The following is a 26526-nucleotide window of genomic DNA, read 5'->3' as shown; positions in this document are numbered from 1 at the left end:
GTAAACCAAACACTTATTTACTACAGTCCTGTGAAGGAGTAAGTACACCCCATGAAATGGTCCTCTTTTTAACATATTTGATCATCAGTTAAACAGTATATACAGATAAACGTTATGTAATAGAACTAAAAAAAATGTCATTTTTGTCTGTTGGAAAAAAGTGAGTACACCCCTGGCAATACCCTGGCTTCAGTAACTGGTATGGCCCCCATTGACAAAAGCAACATTATGTAGCCATTTCCTAAAACTCTCTACCAGTCTCTGACATCTAGGCTTTGACTATGCCTTTCCACACTCAATTTCCTCCTTTTTAGCCATTCCTTGGTTGGTTTACTTGAATATTTAGGATCATTATCCTGTTGAAAGGTCCACTTTTTCAGCTTCAATTTTATTTTATTTTTTCATTTCAGATGCCTAGATATTAGTCTTGCCCTGATGTTGTTTTTTGACACCAAATGCTTCCTCCTAAAGCACCTCCAATGTAGGTCAAATTTGTGAAGACTTTCTAATGGAAGATGTAATTTTACATCAACATATCATCTAAGCATGATGATACCAAGCAATCCAATAGCAAAGGATAAACAGAGCAGATACCTGAGATTTAAATAAGGCTAGATTTTCATGAACTTATGTTCTAATCATCAACACCTGATCAGGCTCGCCATATTAAAAGCGTATTATTTTGTAATATATTCAAATTCAATGCTATTTGTTTGTTTATATTTTTAAAGAATGATAATTCTTACTGCAACTGAATAAAAAATTATTCAAAAAGATTTTCTCAGACTCTTACCTCTCCTCTACTTGTCAGATGACAATGAACAGAGTTTAGAACTGATGTCTGAGGATGTGGTTAGCACTATTAATATAACCCCAGTGCATGACCATCTGGGTTTGAAGACAGCTCTGACCGACCCCGAGATTACTATGTAAAAAATAAATAAATAAATAAATAAATAAATAAATAAATAAATAAAATTGAAATGTAGGCAACAGATTTTGACCTGTGTTGCTATAAACACATACATGAGGCGAGATTGTTCTCTGCTGTTTGGACACTCAATGCAAGAAGGTCACAAACTTAGGAATCTTAGGTGTTAAAGAGTTAAAGCATCTCACACATGTTTCAGGCAGGAAGTGATCTACTTGGTTTCCTAGCAACAACTCATTGACTCATGTCTGGTCATGGGGCATTTTTTGCTATTTGTCATCATTACAGCCAAAGGCATTTAGCAAAGTATGCAATGGTTGGCCGCATTGAGGAGAAATCTGGAACCAAACTTTGTTAAGCTACCTCACAACTACTCAACTACTTTTTCCAAAATAATTCATTCTTGTTACTTTTTACTGAATGTATAAGTATTTTTTTTGAGATACTAAGTCAGCATTTTAAGAAAGTAAGTCAATAATGTTTATATTTCTAGACAATATGTCATTATTTTGAGAGACTTATATTTTGAGAGACTTATACAGATGAAACCATAAAGAATGCACACACAGTTCACTTGAACCTCAAATTCTACAACACAATGCTGTTAGCATTTTCATACTAAAATATATGTAATATTTATATATAGTGGCTGTTGTACTGTGTGACTCATTGGTACTGGCTTGTTTAGAGTTTTTCGCACTGACCTCAGTTTGTGTTTCTCTCACATGCACTCAAACCCTGTTAGCTCGCTATGCTGCATATAGTAAAGAATCACACTGAAGATAAAACCACAAAGACAAATTTCAGAAGGAAACACATCATCAGAGGATGTGGCTGTTGGCTGAAGAGCTGTGAATGTTTCATCTTTAGCATTTGTCACATCTTAGACCTCAGGTCAGCCCTTTCCTAGACCCCTTGCACTTTCTTTGACTTCTCAAGTGCAATCAGTACCATTCAGCCTGTCATGCTGGTGAATAAAATGCAAGTGGAAAAGTCTGTGATTGCATAGGTCTTGGACTACCTCTCTGGAAGACCCCAGTATGTGCAGCTGGGAACGTACCATTCAGATCATCTGGTCAGTAGCATTGGAGCACCTCAGGGAACTGTGCTCTCCCCCTTCCTCTTCCCCCTGTACACAAAAGACTTCCAATACAGGTCGGACCTCTGCCACCTTCAGAAATTTTCTGATGACTCTGTGGTGGTCGGGTGCATTAGGGATGGGCAGGAAGGGGAATACAAAGACCTTGTGAACACCTTTGTATAGACATGTGCGAGCAACCATCTGCCATGTGACCAAGACCAAGGAGATGGTAGTGGACTTCAGGAGTAATAGGACCATGGGTCAGAATGTCGAGTTGGTAGACACCTACAAATACCTGGGTGTCCTGCTTGACAACAAACTGGACTGGAGGGCCAACGCAGAGGCTGTGTACAGGAAGGGGATGAGCAGTCTCTACTTTTTGAGAAGGCTCAGGTCCTTCAATATGTGCAGCAAGATATTGGCGATCTTCTACGAGTCTGTTGTTGCGGGTACTGTCTTCTTTGCAGCAGTCTGTTGGGGAGGCAATATCAGAGGGGGAGATGCAAATTGCTCAACAAACTGATCTAGAAGGGTGGCCTTGTCTTGGGATGCTCACTGGATGGTTTTGAGGTGGTGGTGGAAAAGAAGCCACTTAGTAAACTCACTGCTATCCTGAACAGTACATCACAACCCCTTCATGACCTGCTGGTCAGACAGTGGGCCACCTTCAGCCACGGACTCATTCAACTCCGCTGTAGCAAGAAAGAGTACAGTAGATCATTTGCACCAGCAGTGATCATCTTGTACAAAACCTCTTCACTGTGGTGGGACATTATTGGAACATACTGAGCCACTAACAGGACAGGCTCAGTGAGCATCAGCTGGACATTACTACAACTCTCTACTCATATTACTATGTACTGCCACTTTGCTTATGCATCTATACATATTGCACAACTATTAGTATATTTTATTGTTCTACTGTTTACAGCACATAGTCACTCAGTTGTGTGTTTCTGCTTGGACATTTTGATGATTCACTAGATGTGACAATACACCACTGCTTTGTCACCTGCATAATATTTATGCAACTTTACTTATTTACTGCACATTTTACTTTTTAGGGTTATTTTAGGGTTGCTTTGTGCTGCTGTAATACACACCTTTACCTATCTGTACCTAATGGAAAGTGGAAACAGTCTCAGTAAAATATTATTGGAGTAAAAAAGCCTCAAGACTCTAAAAAATGCTGGTTCTTCAAGGGATTTTCAGTAAAGAAAATTGTTCTATATAGAACCATGAACACTCAAAGAACATTCTATATGATTAAAGGGCATAAAAATATTCTTCAGATTAATGGAGAACATACTGTAGATTTTTCCAGAAAAGGGTTCAAAAAGACTCTTAGTAACATGACATGCTACTTCACTCTTAAATTGTTGATGTGTTACTGATATTCTGTTAAGAGTTTATTAATCACCTACAAAGGACCGCTACAAATAGTGTTACTCCCTGTGTGGCTTAACACACAAAAGATCTCAGCCTTCCAGCTCCTGGAAAAGCTTTGTTGCCACCTACAGGCTGAGGTCAGCAACTTATTGATTTAACAAATATTCATAAACAGTGTTGAACATTTGACAGCGGCATTAATTACGAAACACACGGGCTCTTAAGAGTTAAGAGTTGCATTGCATTAACATAAAAATAAATGGTACAAAGGTCAACAGAAGTGGGCAGAGAAAGTGTGGAATTTTTTTAACCTCAGCCTACTTACATTTCAGCCATGTGAATAAATGAATGAATGAATGAATGAAATAATTAATGAGTTTTTAATGAATTATTAATTAACCCCATATTAATGAGTAAAATAAATGAATAACCTCTATACATTTTGTAAGTAAAAAGTAGATATTTTAACCTATCAATGCATAATACAATGTTAATTTTTATTCAAGGCAAAAGTATGTAGAAAGAGAAAAAATAGTATGTAAGAATTATGATAATGCAATAAAAAATTGACATTCAAATAATAATAATAATAATAATAATAATGAAAAAAAAGCATAGTTATAAGGAAACAAATCAGGAAAACATGGCACATAATACAATAGAAGAGTACAGCACATTATCTGGCTAGCCAATAGCAGAGTAAGATGGACAAGACTGAGAGAACAGGTGAGTCTATAACTGGGATTTAAAGGCTCAGATTGGGGAGACGCTACTGAGGTTTAGTGGGAGTTTTTTGTTCCAGAGTTTAGGCACCTCAGCACTGAAAGATCTGCCACCTATGAAAGAGAGATGAAACTTTGGAACCACAAGTAAACCCTGACAAGAGGATCTGGGAGTTTGGGGCTTAAGGAAGGAGTATATGGTTGCCACTCAAACCTGTAAGATCACAGGACACTCAATCAGTGGCTTATTTTTTTTATTTAATTCAGCAAACAAGTAGCTGAGCTCACCATGCAGTCTATGTTATATAGATGTCGGTTCAGCTACAGAACCTAATCTTCTACGTTATCCAGTTGCATTGCTGCGTATTCGGACTCCATGTCCCCTACCTCCTCCAGTACATGAGAGAACTTCTCCCAGTGGTGGGAGTTAAAATCGTTCCCAACTGGGGCCTCTGCCACTTGTTCCCAGCACACCCTCACTATTCTCTTGGGCCTACTGAGTCTGACCATCAATCTTCCCTGCCATCTGATCCAACTCAACACCAGATGGTGGTCGGTTAACAGCTCAGCACCTCTCTTCACCTGAATGTCCCGAACATATGGTCACAAGTCAGATGAAATGACAACAAAGTCGATCATTGACCTTTGACCCAAGGATCTCTGATACTAAGTACATACTAAGTATACTAAGTACTTACAAACATCCCTGTGTTCAAACTTGGTGTTTGTTATGGACAATCAATGACTAGCAGAGAAGTACAATAACAATTCACCATTCAAGTTTAGATTGGGCAAGACTTTCTTCCCAATCACCCCTCTCCAGGGAGGAGTTTAGCAGAACTTTCGGTTGGCTTAAGGGAGATTCTGAATAACCGTCCGGTGACTCAGGAGTGGTCAGGGTGGCTTCACTCAAGCTTTACTCAGCAGGGGTGGAGAAGCTTTGACTTCAAATGAGGATACTGTCAGTCGGGGATGGAGCACTTTGAGGAGCTCCTAGAGAGACAAGCCTCCCTCACAGGAGTCACAGTCAGAGACTTGTGGTGTGTCAGACTCCATTTCACTGGTGGAAGTCATTTAGGTATCTGATAAGCTCCTCGGTGGCAAGGCACTGGGAGTGAATGAGATTGTCCCAGTAAATGCTTAAATGTCCCCTTTTTAAGAACACACCTATTGTCATGAACTTTGGGTAATGACAGAAAGAATGAGATTGCAGATAAAAGCAGCAGAAATTAGCTTTCTTCACAGGGATGCAAGCTACACTACTTGATAGGATAAGGAGCTCGGTCATCTGGGAGGAGCTCTACCACATTGAGAGAAGTTGAGGTGGTTCGGGCATTTGATCAGGATGCCCCCTGGCCATCTCCGGGTGGAGGTTTACCAGGCATGGCCTACTGGCACAAGGCCCGAAGGTTGTCCTTGGACCCAGTGGAGGGATTATATCTCCCGGTTGGCATGGCGTTAGCACCTTGGGGTCCCCTAGAATGAGCTGGAGAAAGTTGTCGGGGACAAGGTCATTTAGGATTCTCTGTTCTCCCAACTGGTGCCTCGACCCTATCTGGATTAAGCAGTTTAAGATGATGATGATTATGATTGCTGCCTAAACATGTCACCTTTCCCAAACAGTTGTCCCTACATTGAGGGTAATCTGAACTAATCAAACCCATTTTTTGTAAACATATGTTTAATTTGTTAAAAAAAGCAATTTGAACTTCATAAAAAATACATTCTGGGAAATCCTTGATGGTGGCAACCATAATGTAGTAGCTCGGACAAATATGTAGGGCTTTATGATTGAGTAATTGTATATTGTATGCAAGAAGTACCTTGTAACCAGTGAAAATTTTGGAGGATGTGGGTACTTTTTTTTTTGATGCATTTGAACAATAGCTGCAGAGTTTTGAATATACTGTAATTCTTAATATATTGTTTTGAAGGGCAGGTCAATGGAAAGGACAATGGAAAGGGTTTTCCAGTAGTCAAAATGAGAGGTTATAAATGAACAAGAGTTACTGTATCTTTCTTGTGTTGTGGAGAGTTGTGCAGTGTTGTGAAGATGGAGAAAAGCAGTCTTGATTAACGGCTCAAAATACCACCAAGGCTCCAAACAACCAAGGTAGGTTTAACCAGTACACCATCCTCATCAATAGTCAAATCTGAATGCCTATTTTCTAGGGAACTGGAACTAACTAGTTAGATTTGTAGGGCTTGTAAAAGTTTAGTAACAAAATTAGCATGCAGCTGGTGAATGAGCATCATGATATTTGACTTTCCTCTTGTAATCTCAATCCAACTTGACATTGGTCATCTGTTTCCAACCAACCTAAACAAGACCAGACCAGACAGAAAGAATACTCATTTATACCAATCAACCGCAGGGCTGCACACATCTGAACTCATGATTAAGTGTCAATTATGTTATGTTTTTACTTGCACATTAAGTTATTTTTAGTTATTATTATTAATATCATTAGCATTATTAGTATCATTACATTTTCATAGTCAGGAGATCCATCTTCATCATAAGTCATGTAGGCATCATCAGCAGAATCGGTATGAACATTCTGTAAGAGGAGGTGAGGGGGGGGGAGAGAGAGAGAAAGAAAGAGAGAGAAAATCACATACAAAATGACTGACCTATAGCATGAAGAAATGCTCAGTACAAATATAATAGCTTGAAAATACAGAATTTGAAGGGAATTTCACCAAAAGTTCTGCATATTTAAATGGTTAGGATGCAAAAAAGTAATTCAGAGTGTTTTACTGTGAAATTCTCCACGTCAAAGAAAAGAATCAGAATTATTCACAGAGATGGTGATGGAAACCAGATGTCTGAAGCATTTAATGCCTTTAAAAGCTGCCCCACAGTAAGTTATTACATGGAATAGTTACGAATATGCTGCCTGATGTCTGAGCCAATTTTTTTACAATAGTTTTGACATTTTTTACAGTATTTTCAGAGCAGGGAGGTGCACATAGGGCATTATGAGGCAAAAAAGTGTACAAATATTTAGATTTACAACGATTTTACTGTCATCACCATCACATTTGTGGTGACCCTTGGATCCCATCACCACCATTATAAAGAAGTTTGTCTGCAAACGTTACCACATCAAATCACTCTAAATGATGTTTTCAGTGATGTATACATCTCAACAATTGAACTATGCAGAAATTTAGAAAAAAAAAAAAACAGAAATTAATAATAGTAAATGGAAACATAGATAATAACTCACAGTACTTCCACTGTTGATTTTTATGACATTTAAATGCTTTGCCCTTTATGACATTAAATGCTTTCTTCAGATTTTCCACCATTTTATCATCATCAATATCACATATAAAACTCAGAAGACACATGTAGGTGGTTTTGAATACTAAATAAAAATGCTGTAATTGTGTTGTACACATCATAAGCTCTGGTTCCTATCACCACCACTGGAAACCTGAGTCTCTAAAATGAACCATTTCATGTCAAACCACTCTGAATGACTCTGAGGACCAAGACATTGGTGGAATAAAATGTTATTTTAAATTAAAATGTTACTCACAGCATACGGTTCATCAAGACCATGGGGTTTGTCATCAGGAGCCACATATGTGTCGTCAAGAGCATTGTATGTGTCACGAAAGGGTGAGCCTGTATCTTTAAGAGCTACATGTGCATCTTGACCTGCAAGGTATGTGTTGAGAACTGTGTTGTTGTTATCACGGGGCCTGGACAGAGCTACCTGTGTAAAAATGAGAGAGGAAGTCACTATTGATGTCACTGATTTGAAATGAATGAAAAGCAGTGGTGGACGAAGTACACAAATCATGTACCTGAGTTAAAGTAGAGATACCCAAGGTAAAATATTACTCCTGTAAAAGTAGAAGTTCCTCCCTTTAGACCTCCACTTGAGTAAAAGTACAAAATTTCCATCAAATGTACTTAAGTGTAACGGGTTTTGCAATTTTTAATATTATTATTGCTGGAACCTTATGTGAGGGTGTGAAGTAACCTGGATTTATTTGAAGTCTACAGACCAGGGCAAGAGAGAGAAATGCTCGCACCAAGGATGCTTCAGAAAAGGGAATTTATTGGCTAAATATCAAACTACTTTTGGACTACATTCAATGATAAACAATAGAAAATAAAACAAGAAAACAAAACAAAACAAAGTGATAGTAATGAAAGACAAAATAGCTCGAGTAAGTTAGAGTGATTCACGGCTAAATGGTATGAGGCAGTGTGGTTTTGGGAAGTCGCTTGGGAGAGCCTCTAGAGAATTAACCTAAGCCTGGACGGGAAGAACTATATGGCTGGAGGTACCTATAAAAGTTCTCTTATTAAATAAATTGGCGTCAGGGCCCTGACTGCAAATTGATGGTTCCAGCTTACGTGGGAGTCCGGGGCTGACTTCAGGCGGGGTCGTCTCAGGACAGACTCGATCGAAGGCTGGAGCTCACGCGGTGGTTCCTCTCCTAGCTGGCCGTGGATGCTGCATCTCCGTGTGGGCACGCACCTTCCTGTCAGTGATTGGGCGGAGGCGTCTCGTGGCTGTCTGACGGTGGAGCTTGGGCGGCCTTTCGAGGGTCGATCTGTTCACAGATCAGTGCGTGGCTCTGGGTGCGATGCTGGGTCTCCGTGGCGTCAGAACCGCTCCCACTCCGCTGGCGAGGTTCAGGTTGCAATCAGGGTTCTGAGGCTGGTGGTACCAATTTAACTAAGTACCCCTCTTTAGCAGAATCGAAAGTTATGGATATATTCTCCCTGGCCCGACAAGAAATATCCACCTTCCTTCTCTGAGGGTGGTTCAAACTTAAGGTGTGTAGGCGAACAGGCAAGTTACAAAACAAACAAAGGTTTCAGATCTGATAATTTAGCGTCCTAATACTTCTGACCTGTCTTCCTGACCTAGGCCGGCACAAACTTAGAAACTTGTTGCGAACGCAGGAACTCCCCCAAATTTACGGTGCACTCTGGTTTTGTTCGGCTGGAGGCCCTACCCTTTGGAGGTGGTGCCAGAGTGCTGATAGGTTGACTAGCTTGTTTCCCACTCTGATTGGTTGTGCATAATTTGAGGAATACCTTCCCCAAAATCACTGCCTCCTTTGTTTCAGCTAGTTTAAACAAAGAAAAAGAAACATTCCTATATCATCTAATTGGTTTAACTTTCAAAATCAAGGAATGAACAATTTAGATATTCAGGCATATTTCTAAAAGAGAGTTTAACCCTTGTTACCTGATACACAATACATGTCAAAGAACACAGGTACTATTTGCCTATCATCTCTGAACATGACCCAATGCATGAAAAAAATAAAATCAACAATAAAAGGAAAGGAACAAAGGAAGAAAAGAAAAGAAAACCACATTCAGGATACATCTTGGTCAATGGTCTAAACTCATAGCAATTAACTGGTTGGGTCTGACTGTTATCAAAGTTATACTCTACGTATTTCTCGCACTTAACTGAAAAGATACAGGTAATATTTAGCTACTACCCAACAACAAGATTAATACCACAAGTAGTATTACTTACAGATCATAGCAACTTTGATAATCAAGGAGACAAAGCATGAATCATCAAGCAGAATCAAGCAGACAAAGCACGAAGTTTTTTTGTTTTTTTATAAACACAAGTCCTTATGGTGATGATGTGGTAATTTGTGGTTTCACCCCTTGGGGGTGCTGTGGGTCCATACTTGAGATCCCTAGGGAATTTAGAAAGTTGGAATTTTGCCGTCCAAAGCCGTACAAATTCTGTTTTGGTATGTCTAGTTTAGTTAAAAAGAGTTCTAACGAATGGTTGTAGTTTGGAGGGGACAAACACCTTAGAAATGTACTTTCTGTTACTTAAGATAAAAAGTTGTCCACAGGATTTTGGAGAGCCGTGCATCTGCATTCCAGTGAAGGGTCCTGTTTTTCTCCAGGTCAAAGGAGAGGGGTGCAGCCTCTTGATTCAGCCGTAAATCTGACTGAGACTGGGGTTGGGGTATTAAGCCGACAGCTTTATACCACAATCCCAGACTTGATGGAGCCAAAAGGCCCTTAACTTTTGGGGAAACACTCTGCCGGAGGTAAAGCCAGTGTTCGCTACATAAGTATTGAAAGTAAAAGAACTAAAAGTTTAATTATGGCTCTGATGTCCTATTATAATGTTTGTAACAAGACTCGCTTCATTAACTCATTTGAGGTGAAAATACTCCAGTGTCACTCTTGGTAAATCAATCTTTTAATAGAATGTCATTAATTAGTGACGCTGATGTCTATTAAAATGATCATAAGCACAAAACACTGAAGGGATTAGGTAGAACCGAGTGGCTCTGAAATAACTTTTTTGCAAACAAGCAAAGCTTCAGTTTAAGATTTATTTGCAACTTAGTTACGAGTTTAATAAAAAACTTGCTTTAAACACAGGTTCAGAAATGAGTTTTTCCTTTACTATACTGTTCATAAACATAAACTAGCAAAAACAAATTTACTATAAAATGAAATAGTGTTTGCATGAATTCTGAAAAAAGACACGTCAGTCACAACTGCATATGAGTACATATTTCTATATTGTGCTCTATTTACACAAAGTTAGGTTAGTCCATCATTTATGTTGAACAGACGCTCTCAAAATTTTACGCTGCTGCACTGATGTTGAACTGTATGATTACACTGGGTTGGTATGACCAACAGGTCAAAACAAGCTCAAAACAAAGTGCGCGCTGTGCCCTGATTGGTGTTCTTGCTTCGTGCTTCCTTTGTTTTGACATGTTACGTTTTTATACACACATAAGCCAAAGGAACGACAGATTTTGCATAAGGTAGTGGAGTAAAAAGTAAGATATTTGACTTTGAAATGTAGTGGAGTGAAAGTGAAAAGTCACCCAAAATGGAAATATTTCAGTAAAGTACAGAAACACAAAAAAACTACATAAGAACAGTAATGAATTACATTTACTTGTTACTGTCCTCCACTGATGAAATGAAGTATGACTGATTTAAAGTGAGTTTTACCAAAGTGAATAGTTGTGTATTCAATAAAATAAAATAAAATCTGGACTAACACCACTAACAGATCATCACTGACATAAAAAACCTCAATTTAATGAATGTGAATTACTTACAAGAGGTAGAGTGTAAACTTCTTTACAGTGTTTGGAACCACAGTCAGGTGAAGCAGAATCATCAACAGGGGGAACATTCTTGAGGAATTGAGTAAAAGAAGTCATTGTTGATTAATATTTTCTTCAGAGCTATGTACACTGTCTGTGTGTGTGTGTGTGTGTGTGTCTCATGTAATAATAACTAATAAAAGTAGTAGATCATTTATATGGTTTCATGTTATATAAGCAAACCATAAACAACAAACAAATTTATCAACCAATAATGACTTGAATCAGGTGCTTTAGATGCAGAGAAATGGGTCAGAATAGAGAACCCATGCTTTAGACTAAGAGCTATTAAACCCACAAAGTACACTATAAGCCACAAATGCAGGACAGAAGTTATTTTAGATGCTTACCTGAACTTTTCGTTTAACCCGTCTGATCATCAAAGAGACAAAGCACACAATGATCACAGTTCCAATACATGCTATTCCCACAATCACAAAGACAGTCGTGTAACTGGGAACTGGAAATCAGAAACAAAAACCACAGTAAACATCTCAGTTTTGATTTCATCCAGGCCAGTTAACTGAAACGGCTCATGCTGTAATAATTTTAAAGACTAAAAAGATGTTTGACCTGTATGTAGCAATAAAGCCGCAGATGCCTTCTGTTTTCCGAGTTCATTCCAAGCTTCACAGTGATACCACCCTCTGTAATCAGCAGTGATGTTGATGATGCTGTAATTCTGTCCAGATCCTACAGGTGAGGTTCCACCTTCTTTAAACCAGGTGTAGTTCTTCACAGGTGGGTTTGCATCACTGCTGCAGGTCAGAGTCACTGAACTGCCCTCCACTATTTCACCAGAGGGACTGATGGACACTGAAATACTCTTTGGGGGATCTGCAACAAAAAGGAGTATAAGATACATATATGAAAATGTACTAATTTATTTTATTTCTAGTACAAACTGCCATTAAGAAGAAGATGTTACATTTTCAGGAGATATTACCAAATTGTGCAGATATAAAATTGCTCTTATTTTTACTCCTCTTTTATTTCTCTCAGAGGTTTTCTATTGGGTTTAGATAAGGGGAGTGAGATGGCCAGGGCAGAACAAAAAGATATATATATAAAAGTTCCAGCCACTAATGTGGCTGCAGTGCTTTTGGAAAGTAGCGATGAGGAGAACATTTACCTACTATTTTATTTATACATTCAACTTTAATTTTTTTCTGCTTTTGGGCCCAATTATCTCTTTACACAGTGCTCTAGATCAAAACGGCCTCATCATGTAGAGAGTTGAGATTGTTCTGAACATTTTCATATATAATATGTTATCATGTTGTATGCTAGTGCCTTTAAAGGCAAATTTAAGAATATATGCAAAAATCAAGAAAATGCCCTCAGACCCAGAGGGGGCCTAGTATTAGTGGATAAGTAATGCATGTATTTATGTATTTATTTATTTATTTTTCTAATCCAAGAAGCTTATTTTTCCAGATTTTTTCCTGATGCTGAAAAAAAGAATAACTTTAACTTTACGTAATGTCAGATTTCACTTGAAATTGAATAAATGGAATTTATGAAAAATGCTAAAATGGAGCTGAATAAATTATTATCAACTTACACAGAATGTTTAAATACATAGCGGTGGAGTTTGTGTCTCCTTGTTCATTCCGACTCTGGCATGTGTATTCTCCACTGTCCTCAGAGCTGATGTTGGGAATGCTGTAGGTTTTTCCTTTTGCTACTGGTGTTGATCCTTTGAACCAGGTGAAGATCTTCAAAGGTGGGTGTGCCATACTGCTGCAGGTCAGAGTCACTGAACTGCCCTCCACTATTTCACCAGTGGGACTTATGGACACTGTGACTCTCTTTGGGCGGTCTGCCAACAGAAAATGGGAAAAAAAATAACAAAAAAATGCAACTGGGTCTAAATAATGGCAGTTAATTGTACAGCAATGCAGTGAAACTATAATATTACTGAATGTAATGGAACTGCACTGTTTGAAATTAGAGCGATGCGGCATAACAGAGAGAGCACAACTACAATTACAGCCAAGATATCACAACTGGTAATGCAGAGACATGATCCCATTCTGTACAGACAGAAAATAAGGTAAGAGTTCAATGGCTAGTTGCTGGTCAAAAGCTTATCATTAGTTTATTGTAACTACATCATGAATGCTAAAACTGAATTTTACCTTCAGTTTTCAAATTCATCTTTAAACTCTTTCAAATTCTGGGAAACAGTTCATTTACTCAAAAACACTTAGTGCCTCTTCCAACCTATATTTTAATTAATGGTCAACAAATTTATGATGCGAAAGAGCTCTGCAAAGTATTTAATACTCACTCTGCAGCTGCTGAACATTTATTTGATGATACTAGTATGGAAGCACCTCTCAATGAAATAGTTACACCCCCTGCTGTAAGACAAGGTCTCTTTACAATTCACCCTTTCTCTCCTCCATAGTAGCTAAAGCCTTCAACACCACCAACACTAAAAAAGTGCAGGATAGGATAGTTTGGACGCTTTTTTCTGAAGCCTGTCACTCTGATCATTTTAGAACAAATTACATCATTTCAGTGTATCTGTTTTATAAAGCATAATTCCCAGCACATGTAATTCCACTGCACAGAGGAAGTGGTGCATCAGATCTTAATAACTATAGTCTCAAAATTGTGAAGCTTAGCCAAAATCTTAGAATCCTTAGTGAACAATTTCAGACATTTCTCTATGGTAATTTAGTCTTTTCAGACTACCAACCTGGTATTAGAGAAAAACATAGCATAAATATTACGTAGTGATTTTCATTAATCCCTCTGAAATTTCCCTACTTTTACAGAGTCTACAAAATATTGGTTTTGACCACAGGGTTGCCAACTACTGTAGATTAGAAATTATCTCTTCAGTAGACAGTGATTAATGGTGTTGCCACCTCCACTGTCAATTGCAAAATATATTAATATGCTGATGACACCATCTTGTACTGCTCAACTGATTATTGGTACTGCAGTGGAAAGACTGAAACATCCTTTTAATGCCCTACAGTCAACTTTTTACAATGATAAACTTGTCTTAAATATTGAGAAAGGTAAATTTATGCTGTTTTCCAGAGCCACTAATATTAATTTTAACACTTTTAAATCGCAACCCTGAAAGGATTCTGATATTGAAAGAGTTGGTGAGTGCAAATACCTTGGCAAATAGTTAGATGACAAATGCACTTTTAATGTAAACTGAGGCAAATCTTGGATTCCTGTATTTAAAAAAAAATTTACACAAGGATTGTTGAAGCAATGCTTTTATATATCCTGGATTATGGTGATGTGATATGCAGATATGCATCTGTAACTACTCTAAAACCTTTAGTCTCTGTACACCACTCTGCTTTAAGATTACTGGTGTCCTGTACCTATCACTGTGTACTGTATGAAACAAACGATTAACAATGTCCTTACTATTTGGTGCAACTTGGGTATTGAGATATTTAAAGATTTATACATCATCATCAGTACCTAGGGTCACTGGGCATTTCAGATCTTTGAACTATCAGACACCCTCTCCCAGCTGACCAGCGCTGATCAAATCCCAGCCTGTATCCAAGTAGCATGCTACAGAACGCCTCTCTTAATCCAGAGCCATGTTAAGCCTTTCTCAGTTGCCTCAGTTGTTTCTCTGATGGCTATTCTCTTGTCCTGCCTTGTAATGCCCAGGAGGCTGTAAGCTTTACAAAGTGAGTAGCCCACAAAGCCTCTGCCAGCAACTTCTATAGGCATGCATGTAGCACGCTACCCTCCTCTCCGGCACTGTTCCACCAGATCCACATATTTGGCCTTTTTCCTCTCATTGACCTCCACCATTCTCTGCTGCCATGATACACTGAGCTCAAACAGTAGCATTTGCTTTGTTTTTCTTGAGAAGAGGAAAATATTAGGGTGCAGGGTGGTCTCTGTGATTGTCTCAGGGCAACGGAGCTGCCTTCCAAGATCCACCTTCAGGTGCCAATCCTTTGCTGTAGTAAGTATGCCCCTTGCTACTCTGGTTTAAAACTCTGGAACCTCTCTCGCTGGGAGAAATGAAACAGTTTTCTGGGACCAAGGGGATTACTAAAGGTTTCTGCTATCACCTTCATGACGTCAACGATAGCAATCTTCCCTTGTGCTGTGGGGCAACAGCTCAGGATGTGTTCCAACGTATCTCTTCTTTGGCAACACTGGCAAAGTGGTGTTTTACTCTTGCCCCAACAGAAGATGTTGGATGGACTGGGCAACACGTGCCTCATAGAGAGAACTGAAACTTGTCAGTAACCTTCCCTCTTTTTAGCACCAGCAACCTGGAGTTTGGAGATTGGAAATTTAAATTCTGGTAGTAATCCAAAATGAGGTTCTTGAACTTACCTGGAATCTAATGTTGGTGCAAGGCTGTTTCTACTAGCTTGTGGGGAAAGTACCCATAGGCATTCATAAGATCCAACCACAGCACCACCAGGTCACCAGGCCTCTCTTATTAACTGTATAATTAGCATGGTATGTTCCAAGCACCCTGGTGCCCCTGGTATTCCACCTTTCTGTACTGAGGTGCCAGTGTACTTGTTCTTAAGAAGGTACTCTGTTAGACACTGGGCAACAGTACTGAAAAATATCTTACTCTCAACACTTAGCAGTGAGATGACTCTGCTCAACATGTCTCGGATGTTCCTTCTGTAGGTTCTTCCACAGGCAGTGTATAAGCTTAGGACGGTTCTTATACACTACAAAGGGGACTCCACTGGGACCAGGTGCTGATTTAGATTTAGCTGCCCTAACGACTTCTTGCTTCTCCTTCCAACTTGGCTCTCGACTGTAGAAGTGGATGGTGGGTGGATTTGCCCAGACTCTCTTGTTGGATCACAATGTGTTGTGGAGATACTGGTCAACCTCTTACATCAAGCAAGAGAGATCACCACTGTGTTTCTAGCCTAGATGTTTCTTGACAAAGCCAAAGAGTCAACAATCTCTTCCTGAAGATGGTGCACAACTCAGTGAATGCAGACTTCTCCTCCTCACTGGCCATAGTTTGCCAAAAATACATTGCCACAGTTTCCTAATTTATACTCCACTAGACATATTCTTAACACTAGCAACTGCTATGAAGGTTTAATTTCAGGTCCTCGTGAATAGGTCCACTCTTTATGATTAGCTTCTCTTTACATTATTAAATCCCTTTGAGAAGTAGAACTAAGAGAGGACATTTCACAAGTACTTTGTGATTGAGAAATTTAGATGCACAAAGTTTGAACATATAGAAAATTTGTCCCCCCAACTTCCTTGATGATGTAGTTTTTATGATGTAGTACTTTCTAATATATAAACACAGTCGTACTGCCATATGTAAAATTAGTACAATAGACTTAATAATTACAGTTTTAAAACGTGTAGACATTTATTTATTTATTTATACAGTTATTTACATACTTGTTTATTCATTCTTCAGTTTATTATTATCTTCTTTTTTATGCTTTTTTTGTTTGGGTTGTTTATTCATTGTATAATAATAACAGCAATAAAAAAATGTTAGATTTTGTTCATATTTTAAATAAAAGACTAAAAATATAAGCAATAAACAATGTTTTTTCACATTTAAGTTTGTTAATGGCGCTATATAACATCTGTCCTGGGATATTTTGTGGCAGGGTTATATCAGTGTTATGTAGCAGGGTTCAAGTAAAGTGATAGTAGTGTTTGCTACAAATAGGGACCTGTGGTACCTCAATTTGAATTAAGCTAAAGTTTACTATTCTGTGAGTATTAAAGTATTTTCATCTTTAAGTTCAACATATAAAATACTCACATCTAACACTGAGCTTCTGAGCAGTAGATTGGAGATGTTGATGTCCTCTTACAGCACAGCTATAACTGCCTGCATCCTGACTGCTGACTGTCTCCAGGTGGAGCTGGTTCTTCGTGATGGTCTTTGTGGTTAAAGGACGTCCATTTTTGTACCAGATGAATGTTGGGTCAGTCAGACTGCAGGTGGTTTTACATGTCAGATCTGCTGTTTCTCCCTCTGTCACTTCTTCAGGAGTTTCTACATGGAGGCATGTGTGATTGGCTGCAGTTCCTTCTACCATTCTCCCAGGAATATTTACTTGGAGTTCTGGGAACAAAGAGACGTTCTCTTGAAATTTCCTGCATACTTCAAATTAAAGGCAAATAATATTTCTCACCTGTATACCAACATGTTCTAGATTCTATTGAATGCTGCTACTTAACACGTTAGCAAGACATTTGTCTGTCTTTTATTTAATAAAGGACTGCATATCTATAGAAATCTGATTTTTTTTTCTCTTTCAAACATAAAGTTCTCTTCATACCCACCATACTCCAAGTAAAAAACATAATAATAATGCAAATCCAATTCCAAAAAAGTTGAAAATGCATGAAATGCTAGTAAAATCAGAGAGCAGTGATTTGTCAATTCTGTTTGACCTGTCCTAAATTGAAAACAGTACAAAAGAAAAGAATATATTTGTTTTATCATCATCAACATTATAATTTCCGTAAATATATGCTCATTCCAAACATGATGCCTCCAACACATTAAAAATTTTTCTCCTGTTCTCTGAAATATAACTGGCTAGTGCATTTGATCTGACCCAACTGGAGCTCAGAGTTGCCTTGTGTTTCATCCAGTAACAATCCTGTCATTACAGTATTAACAACAGTGGCCTGACCAGCAGGTTAATCTAAGCAGAAGTAGGTTACTCTAGGCAGAAGTAGATTTCAAGTGCCTCCCAGGTTTGAATTAATGTAAAATAATCACTTTTTCCTTGTAAGTTAAGAATTGTATCCTCCTTATATCATTTACAGTATTTAAGTTGAATAGATCTGATAAAATTGATTACCTCATGAAGTATTTTTTTAGGTTTAACTGATGACCTAAAAAACAGTGTATTGACCTTTACAGACATATGCAAATGTTTGAACACTCCTAGGTAAATTATTATATATTATGTATATTTTTAATATTATTTTTTATATCTGAACATTTGCACATGACTGTATAAGAGATGTCATATTCTGGTCCTTTTCCCAGCACAGTTTAATGATCTTCTTGCTCAAACACACCACCGAACACCTAACAACTACATCAACTAATTATTTAATTAATCTGATGGGCAGGACATGTGAGCAGGAAAATCACCAAACTGTGCTGGATTGAGGGGCAGATTTACTAAAAGATGAAAAGTTAACATAGCAGCAAGTGTATTGCTGCCAGAGGGACGCAGAGAATAGCCAACCAAACAGTGGCAGGAGGCACTGCTAGACCAGTCCCTGCCACCAGATGGAGGCAGAAGGCAGCCTCCTAGGCAATCACTGGCATTTGCACCAACTGTGTGAGCTCTACTTAAAGGGGAACTCCACCAATTGTTCAAAATTTCTGCATAGTAAAATGGTTAAGATGTAAACAAAGTCTTTCAGAGTGGTTTGATGTATCAAGTTTACAGAGAAAATTACTGAGTCAGACTTGTCTATAGTGGTGTTGAAAGGAGCCAGACACCTAAAGAGCGTAATTCTTCTAAAATCAGAAAGCGATTACACAAAATGGTTATGAATATGCTGCCTGATGGCTGAGACATTATTTTATGATAGTTTTGTGATAAAATTATGGCCTAAAATGTCTTGTTAATATGTTTATTTTAATCTATTCATTGTGAAGGGGTACATAAAGGGGGTTGTGAAGCAAAATAGTAACCCCAAACCTTATTTTTTTCAGATTTTCCACTATTTCACCATCATCAATATTCCATATGAAAACTCAGAAGACACATGTAGGTTCACTGGGGGTTCTGCACAGTAAATAAAATGGCTATATTTGTGTTGTAGACATTGTCACCCCTGGTTTCTATCACTAGAAAAGGAATCAGAGTCTGTAACTTTCTCTACAGCAATTTTATATCAAACCACTGTAAATGATTTTGTTTACATCACAATGATGGGACATTTTGGAATTCCTCTTCAAGGAGAGCTCTCCCTGTGCCTTGTGCTCAGATTTTAGTCTGCTGTGCTGTAAGCTGGTATCTCTCTCTGGCTGGTAACTTTGGTAAAAAAAAAACTCTTCTCCAGTCTCACCTCTGGTATACCATTGGTTTCTTTTAAGTTTGTTTTGGGAGTCAGTTTTCAGCTCTGGATCTGGCCCTAAATCGGCTACTTGCTGGTGGCTCACCCAATAAACTTGCCTTCCACCCCCTGGGATTCAAAACAGACATGTGGCGGCCAACACATCACAATCTTTTAAATCTATATTTATATTCAAATAATGACTTATTTTCTTGAGATTTTAAATTAAAACATTTTGTAGTGGGTTATTACTAGTGAATTTTCATCCAGAAGTGGTAAACACATCACATGCAGTGTACTCTTGTAACCATTCAGCAGAAGTCAGACACGTGCGGATTAAAGGAGTAAAAAAGGTTTTATTATCTCTAAGCAGGTTCGTAGTCGATACACAGGCAGGGGTCAAAACCAAAAAGCGGAGCAGGATCACAATGGTGATCATAACACAAGGCGAACAAAACAAAAAGGACAAGGCAAGAGACGTGGTCGAAAAACAGGCAAGCAAGCTTCACAAAACACAGATCGAAAATACCGGGCAACAGTACAAAAAGGGGCAGGCAAAAGACAAAGTAATGAACGAAGCTAAGTTTGGATGATCAGAAATAAACAGATAGAAATGAACGCTCAGTAAGTTCACTGGGAAACAATACCTCGCACTGAAAAAAAAATCTGTGGCACATTATGAAGCACAATACATGACATTTTAACAACTATGATTATTGTTGTCCTCAGTCGCCAAACGATTACTGAACACTGTTAAAAGGAAAGGTGAGGTAACACAGTGGTAAACATACCCCTGTCCCAATTTTTTTGGAATATATTGCATGTATGAAATATAGAATATGCTTACATATAGAAAAACAATTACTTTAACTGGTTGAAATATCTTGTCTTAAGATTAGTTTTCAGTTGAATATAAAATCTTATAAGAGATAACTTGACATCATAACAATAGTAGGACCCTTTTTGGTGCTATATAGAACTATTTTCAAAAAGGTTCTATACAGACCCACATGCAATGCATTCTCCATCAATCTGAAGAACAATGTCACAATGCAAAGAACCCTTTAAGCATGCAAATGGTTTTTTGAGTATTCATGGTTCTATAAATTTTATTTTATTTATTAAAGAACCCTTGAAGAACTCTTTTTAAAGAGTGTAGGTCAAAAAGAATTTGCAAATTATTGCTGTTTTATTTCCTATTGTTTATTGGAATTAAGTTTATACCACATCTGAATCAGTAAGCAAAATTCCAGATGAGGTACTATTTGTCCGTTTGAATTCTTGTGATATAATGTGTAGGAGTCTCTTCACAGAGTAGGAGGAGCATTCACTAACCTGATGTGAGCAGAATGAGGAAAAGGAGGTGGCAAGACAGACCAGACGCCATCTTGATTGACATCTCACCAGTTCATATGCCACCTAGAGACACCGCTTTAAATGACAATAATCATGATTGTTCTGTCAGCTGAATCACAAAATCATAGTTTATCATCTGATGCAATTATGAAACGCAAACATCCAGCACAGAAACAGTCCTATGCAAAAGCCTCAGGCAGTCATTAAAATAGTATGAAGCTTTTTTCTCAGCAGTGTTTTTGCATGGAGGAACTGTATATAACACTGAATAATATAAATACACTTAAATAGAGTAAAAAAAAAAATGTTTTCTTAGTATCACTATTAGTATTCTTAGGTCATAGAAGTGGGTAATAAAACTTTGGGCACCATTTAAGAGGTTAATTGAAGTATTGATCCAATAAACTAGGTAGGCTCTTTTAAATTCATGCACACTAATTTGGAAATGATTAAGCCAACAAGTCGACACTTTTTGACACACAACAACAGTTGACACAAGTTAATAATGTATGATGAAGATAACAGAAAAGTTCAAACACTCTATGAATCCACACATATCATAAGGATAGTACTTGTTTATTACATTCAATGATATTTGTTTAGCTTTATAAAGAATGTCTTAATGTAATTTTAACTGATTTCAAAAAAATGAATCAAAAATAATTTCCCAGATGCTTACCTCTACTCTACTTGTCCACTGACAGAGTTTAGAAGTTATGTCTGAGGATGTGGTTAGCACTATTAACATACCCCCCAGTTCCTGGTTCTTTTTCTGTATCTGTATATCCTGTGTTTGGGGACTGGTCGGTAGCCAGAAGAGTTTGACCTGTGTTGCTCTAAACACATAAGGCAAGATTATTCTTTGCTATTTGGACAGTGTGAGAAAGTCAGAACATTTTAAGGCAGGAAGTGGTCAAAAAACCCACATGGTTACCTTGCATATACTCATCAGCTAATGTCAGGCCAAAGTGCAGTTTATGCTCTTTGTTATCACTATGAGGCAATGCAGAACAATGAATATAAGAAATTTAATCTTGCATAAACCAGAAAGCCAGCTGTGATATGATAACCATACATACATATAAGTGTAATAAAAACAAACAGATGTTAAGAGATCATGTAGAAAAGATGTGGACTCAAGACCCTGTCCATGTGTCACTAGGCCTGCGAGGAACAGTCAATACAAATGAAAAGTTTGTTTTTCGAATGTTACCAATATGTTTGTAGTACATGGGCTGGTTTCCTAGGCTGCATTCCCAGACTAAACCCAGACTAATAAGGGTCATTTACATCAAAAAACTATTAGATACATACTTACACTATGGGGGTCAATGTGGGCAGGAGGTTAGGAAACCAACCTCGGAATGTCACCGGTTTGATACCCTGAGCCGGCAATACATGACTGAAGTGCCTTTGAATAAGGTACCTAACCCCCAACTGCTCTTCGGGTGCTGCAGATAGGGCTGCCCACCGCTCTGGACAAATGTGCTCACTGCCCCTAGTGTGTGTCTTCACTAGTGTGTATGTAGTGTTTCACTGCACAGATGGGTTAGATTGCAGAGGTGAAATTTCCCCATTGTGGGACTAATAAGGGTCATCTTATCTAATATTGCCAAAAGTATTCACTCACCTATCCAAATCATTGATTCAGGTGTTCCAATCAAGACCAGTCGTGAAATTTCCTTGTTACTAAATATTCCACAGTCAACTGTCAGTGGTATTATAACAAAGTGGAAGTGATTGGGAACGACAGCAACTCAGCCACGAAGCGGTAGGCCACGTAAAATGACAGAGCGGGGACAGCTATGCTGAGGCGCATAGTGCGCAGAGGTTGCCGACTTTCTGCAGAGTCAATCGCTACAGACCTCCAAACCTCATGTGGCCTTCAGATTAGCTCAAGAACAGTGTAGAGAGCTTCATGGAATGGGTTTCATGGCCGAGCAGCTGCAACCAAGCCTTACATCACCAAGTGCAATGCAAAGCATCGAATGCAGTGGTGTAAAGCGCCGCCACTGGACTCTAGAGCAGTGGAGACGTGTTCTCTGGAGTGACCAATCACACTTCTCCATCTAGCAATCCGGTGGATGAGTCCGGGTTTGGCGGTTGCCAGGAGAACGGTACTTGTCTGACTGCATTGTGCCAAGTGTAAAGTTTGGTGGAGGGGGGATTATGGCATGGTGTTGTTTTTCAGGAGTTGGACTCGGCCCCTTAGTTCCAGTGAAAGGAACTCTTAATGCTTCAGCACCAAGAGATTTTGGACTATTTCATGCTCCCAACTTTGTGGGAACAGTTTGGGTACGGCCCCTTCCTGTTCCAACATGACTGCACACTAGTGCACAAAGCAAGGTCCATAAAGACATGGATGAGCAAGTTTGGTGTGGAAGAACTTGACTGGCCTGCACAGAGTCCTGACCTCGACCCGATAGAACATCTTTGGGATGAATTAGAGCAGACACTGCAAGCCAGGCCATCTCATCCAACATCTGTGTCTCACAAATGCGCTTCTGGAAGAATGGTCAAAAATTCCAATAAACACACTCCTAAACCTTGTGGAAAGCCTTCCCAGAAGAGTTGAAGCTGTTATAGCTGCAACGGGTGGGCCGACATCATATTAAACCCTATGGATTAAAAATGGGATGTCACTCAAGTTCATATGCGTGTGAAAACAGACAAGCGAATGCTTTTGGCAATATAGTGTACATTCAATTTTCTGGCACATACTTTGCACAGACGACATAACTTTATTAAAAGTATCAGGAATGTACAACAATACTTACTCAGAAGTTTCCTATCAATGGAATAACTATCCCATTTACAAGTAACCTACTGTTCAAAGGTTTGCAGTCAATGTTTTCAATAATATAAAACCTGTTTGGGGCAAATAAATGTATAAAATGATGTTTTATGAATGCTAATCAATTACAACTTTGTATACAAGTTTTTACAATTACAAATAGTTAGTAGAATTAGAAATGTTAGATGTGTCCAGAATGATGAATAGAACTGTACATGACTCTGAAATAACAGTTACCATAACATCTTCTGGTTCACAGGCAGATAACTTGAAACTCTTATAAATAGGTAATTACAGTATATACTTATCCTTGAATACAATACATAAAATATTAAAAACATCTAAAATGTTTCATCTATTTAGATGAAAAGTGACTACCAACTTTTTAACAGTAGTGTAAATGATTATGTAATAATACAATTATACATTGAATTGTATTCATAGTAAAACAATAATTGAAGTTATAGTGATATAATAGTAACTTTAGCCTTCTAAGGGTTAAGAGGTCCTGAGTCATGTTCACTCCTGGCAGTCCTTGTACTGGCCACCAGAGGTCCCCATCATCAGAATTCTGCTATGGTAACTTCTGGTCATCCCCCTGGTGGCCATTCTAGCCTAATTACCTGCCATTTAGCAGCACTCTCTATCCTCCTGGTGGTTTATTTGTCTGGTGTGTATCATTATGTTTGATCAATGCCTGCTGCAGTCTTTTTTTTTTCATTTTGGACTAATCAACTGAACTGAATTTATTTTTATATCGTATTTATTATTACTAATCGGAGGGGGGTCATTACTACTCACAATGAGTTACATGTACTTATTAGTCCAAATTCAAAGGAAAAGAATCTATAAATTTTAGGGCAACACTTTCCTTGATCTCCCGCTACATAACAGTGATATAACTATTCTATAAACATGTCATGGCAGATATCATACGCTATCATTACATATTTTGTTCAGTTATATAACCGTGTTATGTCACCATTACTGGAAATTGTCATGATCTCATAATGTTTGATGTCATCACGGTTTATTTTGCATGCTAATTTATTGCTATGAACTCTAGTTAGTCATCATGTCATCTGTAATCACAGTCCCTATTAATGGTAACAGGACAGTTACATTACTGAACATAATCGTTCATGACAACTCATGACAGAATATGAAACGTGCTGTGACAGGCATAGTTATGTCAATGTTACATAGCAAAAATAGTGACCAGTTTCCTCTCTGTGTGGAGTTTGCCTGTTCTCCCTGTGTCTGCATAGGTTTCCTCCGGGTGCTCTGGTTTCTTCCCACAGTCTGAAGACATGCAGTCAGGCCAATTAGAGATGCTAAACCGCACCTAGGTGTGGCAAGGCTGAGGTGGAGACTAGGGGCAGCACATGTGAGTGGCAGCCTCAACAGTGTCGTTGGCATGGTGGATAATGGAAGTGGAAGGCGGTGAAGAGGAGCACTGTTGCTGCTGTCGTTGTCAAATGGTAGCAGCAGACCTGACGTGGTGAGCTGTGAGGAGTCTCACTGCACTCAAGAGGAGGGCACAGAGCTTTCTTGTCTCACTGTTTCAGTGCACCAATAGAGAAAATGCCCACAGAGCTGCAGTTTCGTGGCCTGCCAGGCTCAGAGCAGGACAGCACGCCCAGAGAGCAATGGCTGCCTACATGGCTGAGAAAAGGCGCTGGCATTGCAGGGAGTCATTCAAAGGGGGTCCCATGGAGACATGCAGCCCTGTTAAAAAGGGACTGTTTCTGTTGTTTATGTTGTTTGTCTAGTTAAAGGTATATGTATGTGTTTCCTGTGTTACTGTTTCAGGATGTGGGATTGTTTGTGCATAGGGGCGTCACTGGTAGCATAAAGCCTGTGGCTAATGGTCACCTCCACCATGAGTTCAGGAATATGTATGTGCCTGTTGCTTCTTCTTCTGCTATTTTACTCAATAAAGAGCTGATTTCAGTATTGATGGCTTAAATGGAATGGAATAAATAGAATTATGGCTTCATGTGACTCACAACAACCTAGTATGAGCAGAATGAGGAAAAAGAGGTAGCAAGGGAGTCGCCACCCTGACTGACATCCTACCTGTGCTGCCTAAAGACGACACTTTAACTGAAAATAATGTACAATTTTTCTGCCAGCTGCATTACAAAATCACAATTTATCATCTTGTGCAAATATGAAACCTAAATATAAAGCCCTGTTTTAAGGGAAAAAAAACTACTGTGCAAGACTTAGGCAGTCGTAAAACAATGAAGCTCTTTATCTCACCAGTTATTGGATGTAAAAACTTTGTATATGATTTTATATTCTATGTAACCTTAAAACAGATAGAAATAAACATGAATAAAGTCACATTGTCACATTGTCTCCCTCTACTGGGGATACTCCACATAGACTATCCCTGGCTCCACACACTTACAAGTGATCTTGCTTGTGACTCATTTACTGCCTTTATATGCCCACTGGTTTGGTTCAGTTGCTGTGAAGTCTCTGTGTTGTTTGACTGAGTACAAAGCTGTGTTTTCTCTATATTGTTTGTGTTCTGACCCCTCCTCCCACAAGACTTAATTGGGATTGAGATCTGGGCTTTGACAAGGTCCTTCCATAGCCCTCCATTTCTTCCTTTTGAGCCTTGGTGGATTTACTTGTATATTTGGGATCCTTATCCTGTTGGAAGGACCCAGTTTTTCAGCTTCAACCTTTTAACACATTCTCTTCAGGCTGTGTCTGGTATGAACGAGTTTACAGTCGATTCTGTGATTGAAAGTTGGCCAGACTTCTGAGGCAGCAAAGCACCCCCAAACCATAACATTTCCACCATCATGCTTCACAGTTGGTACAAGGTTCTTCTGATCAAATACTGTCTTTGATTTTTTGCACAATATGCCTTCTGGTACCTCTATCTTTGACTCACCTATCCATGGCACATTGTCCCTGAGGTCTTTACCTAGATCTTGATTAAAACTTTAGTCTTACCCTGGTGTTATTTTCAGACATCAAAAGCTTTCTCCCAGGTAGGTCAGATTTGCGCAGGTTTTAATGGATGATGCACTTTTACATTCAAATT

General features: G+C 38.6%; 1 protein-coding gene across 1 annotated transcript; it reads right to left on the bottom strand.

The window, feature by feature from the left end:
- Positions 1–4453: 4453 nt before the first annotated feature.
- LOC118797704 (B-cell receptor CD22-like) lies at positions 4454–21359 on the bottom strand. Its single transcript, XM_036556974.1, has 10 exons — positions 21348–21359; positions 20648–20743; positions 17043–17348; positions 12834–13091; positions 11620–11729; positions 11222–11299; positions 7672–7851; positions 6613–6684; positions 5502–5609; positions 4454–4705 (listed from the first exon to the last, which is right to left on the bottom strand). Exons 2-10 carry the CDS (start codon positions 20709–20711, stop codon positions 4454–4456), a joined length of 1428 nt encoding a protein of 475 aa, XP_036412867.1. The 5' UTR covers positions 20712–20743; positions 21348–21359.
- Between the last annotated feature and the right edge of the window lie 5167 nt (positions 21360–26526).

The sequence above is a fragment of the Colossoma macropomum genome, unplaced genomic scaffold (assembly GCF_904425465.1).
Source record: "Colossoma macropomum unplaced genomic scaffold, Colossoma_macropomum, whole genome shotgun sequence".
Classification (NCBI taxonomy): Eukaryota; Metazoa; Chordata; class Actinopteri; order Characiformes; family Serrasalmidae; genus Colossoma; species Colossoma macropomum.
The sequence above is the reverse complement of the archived record's forward strand: the minus strand, read 5'-3'. Positions and strand labels throughout refer to the sequence as shown.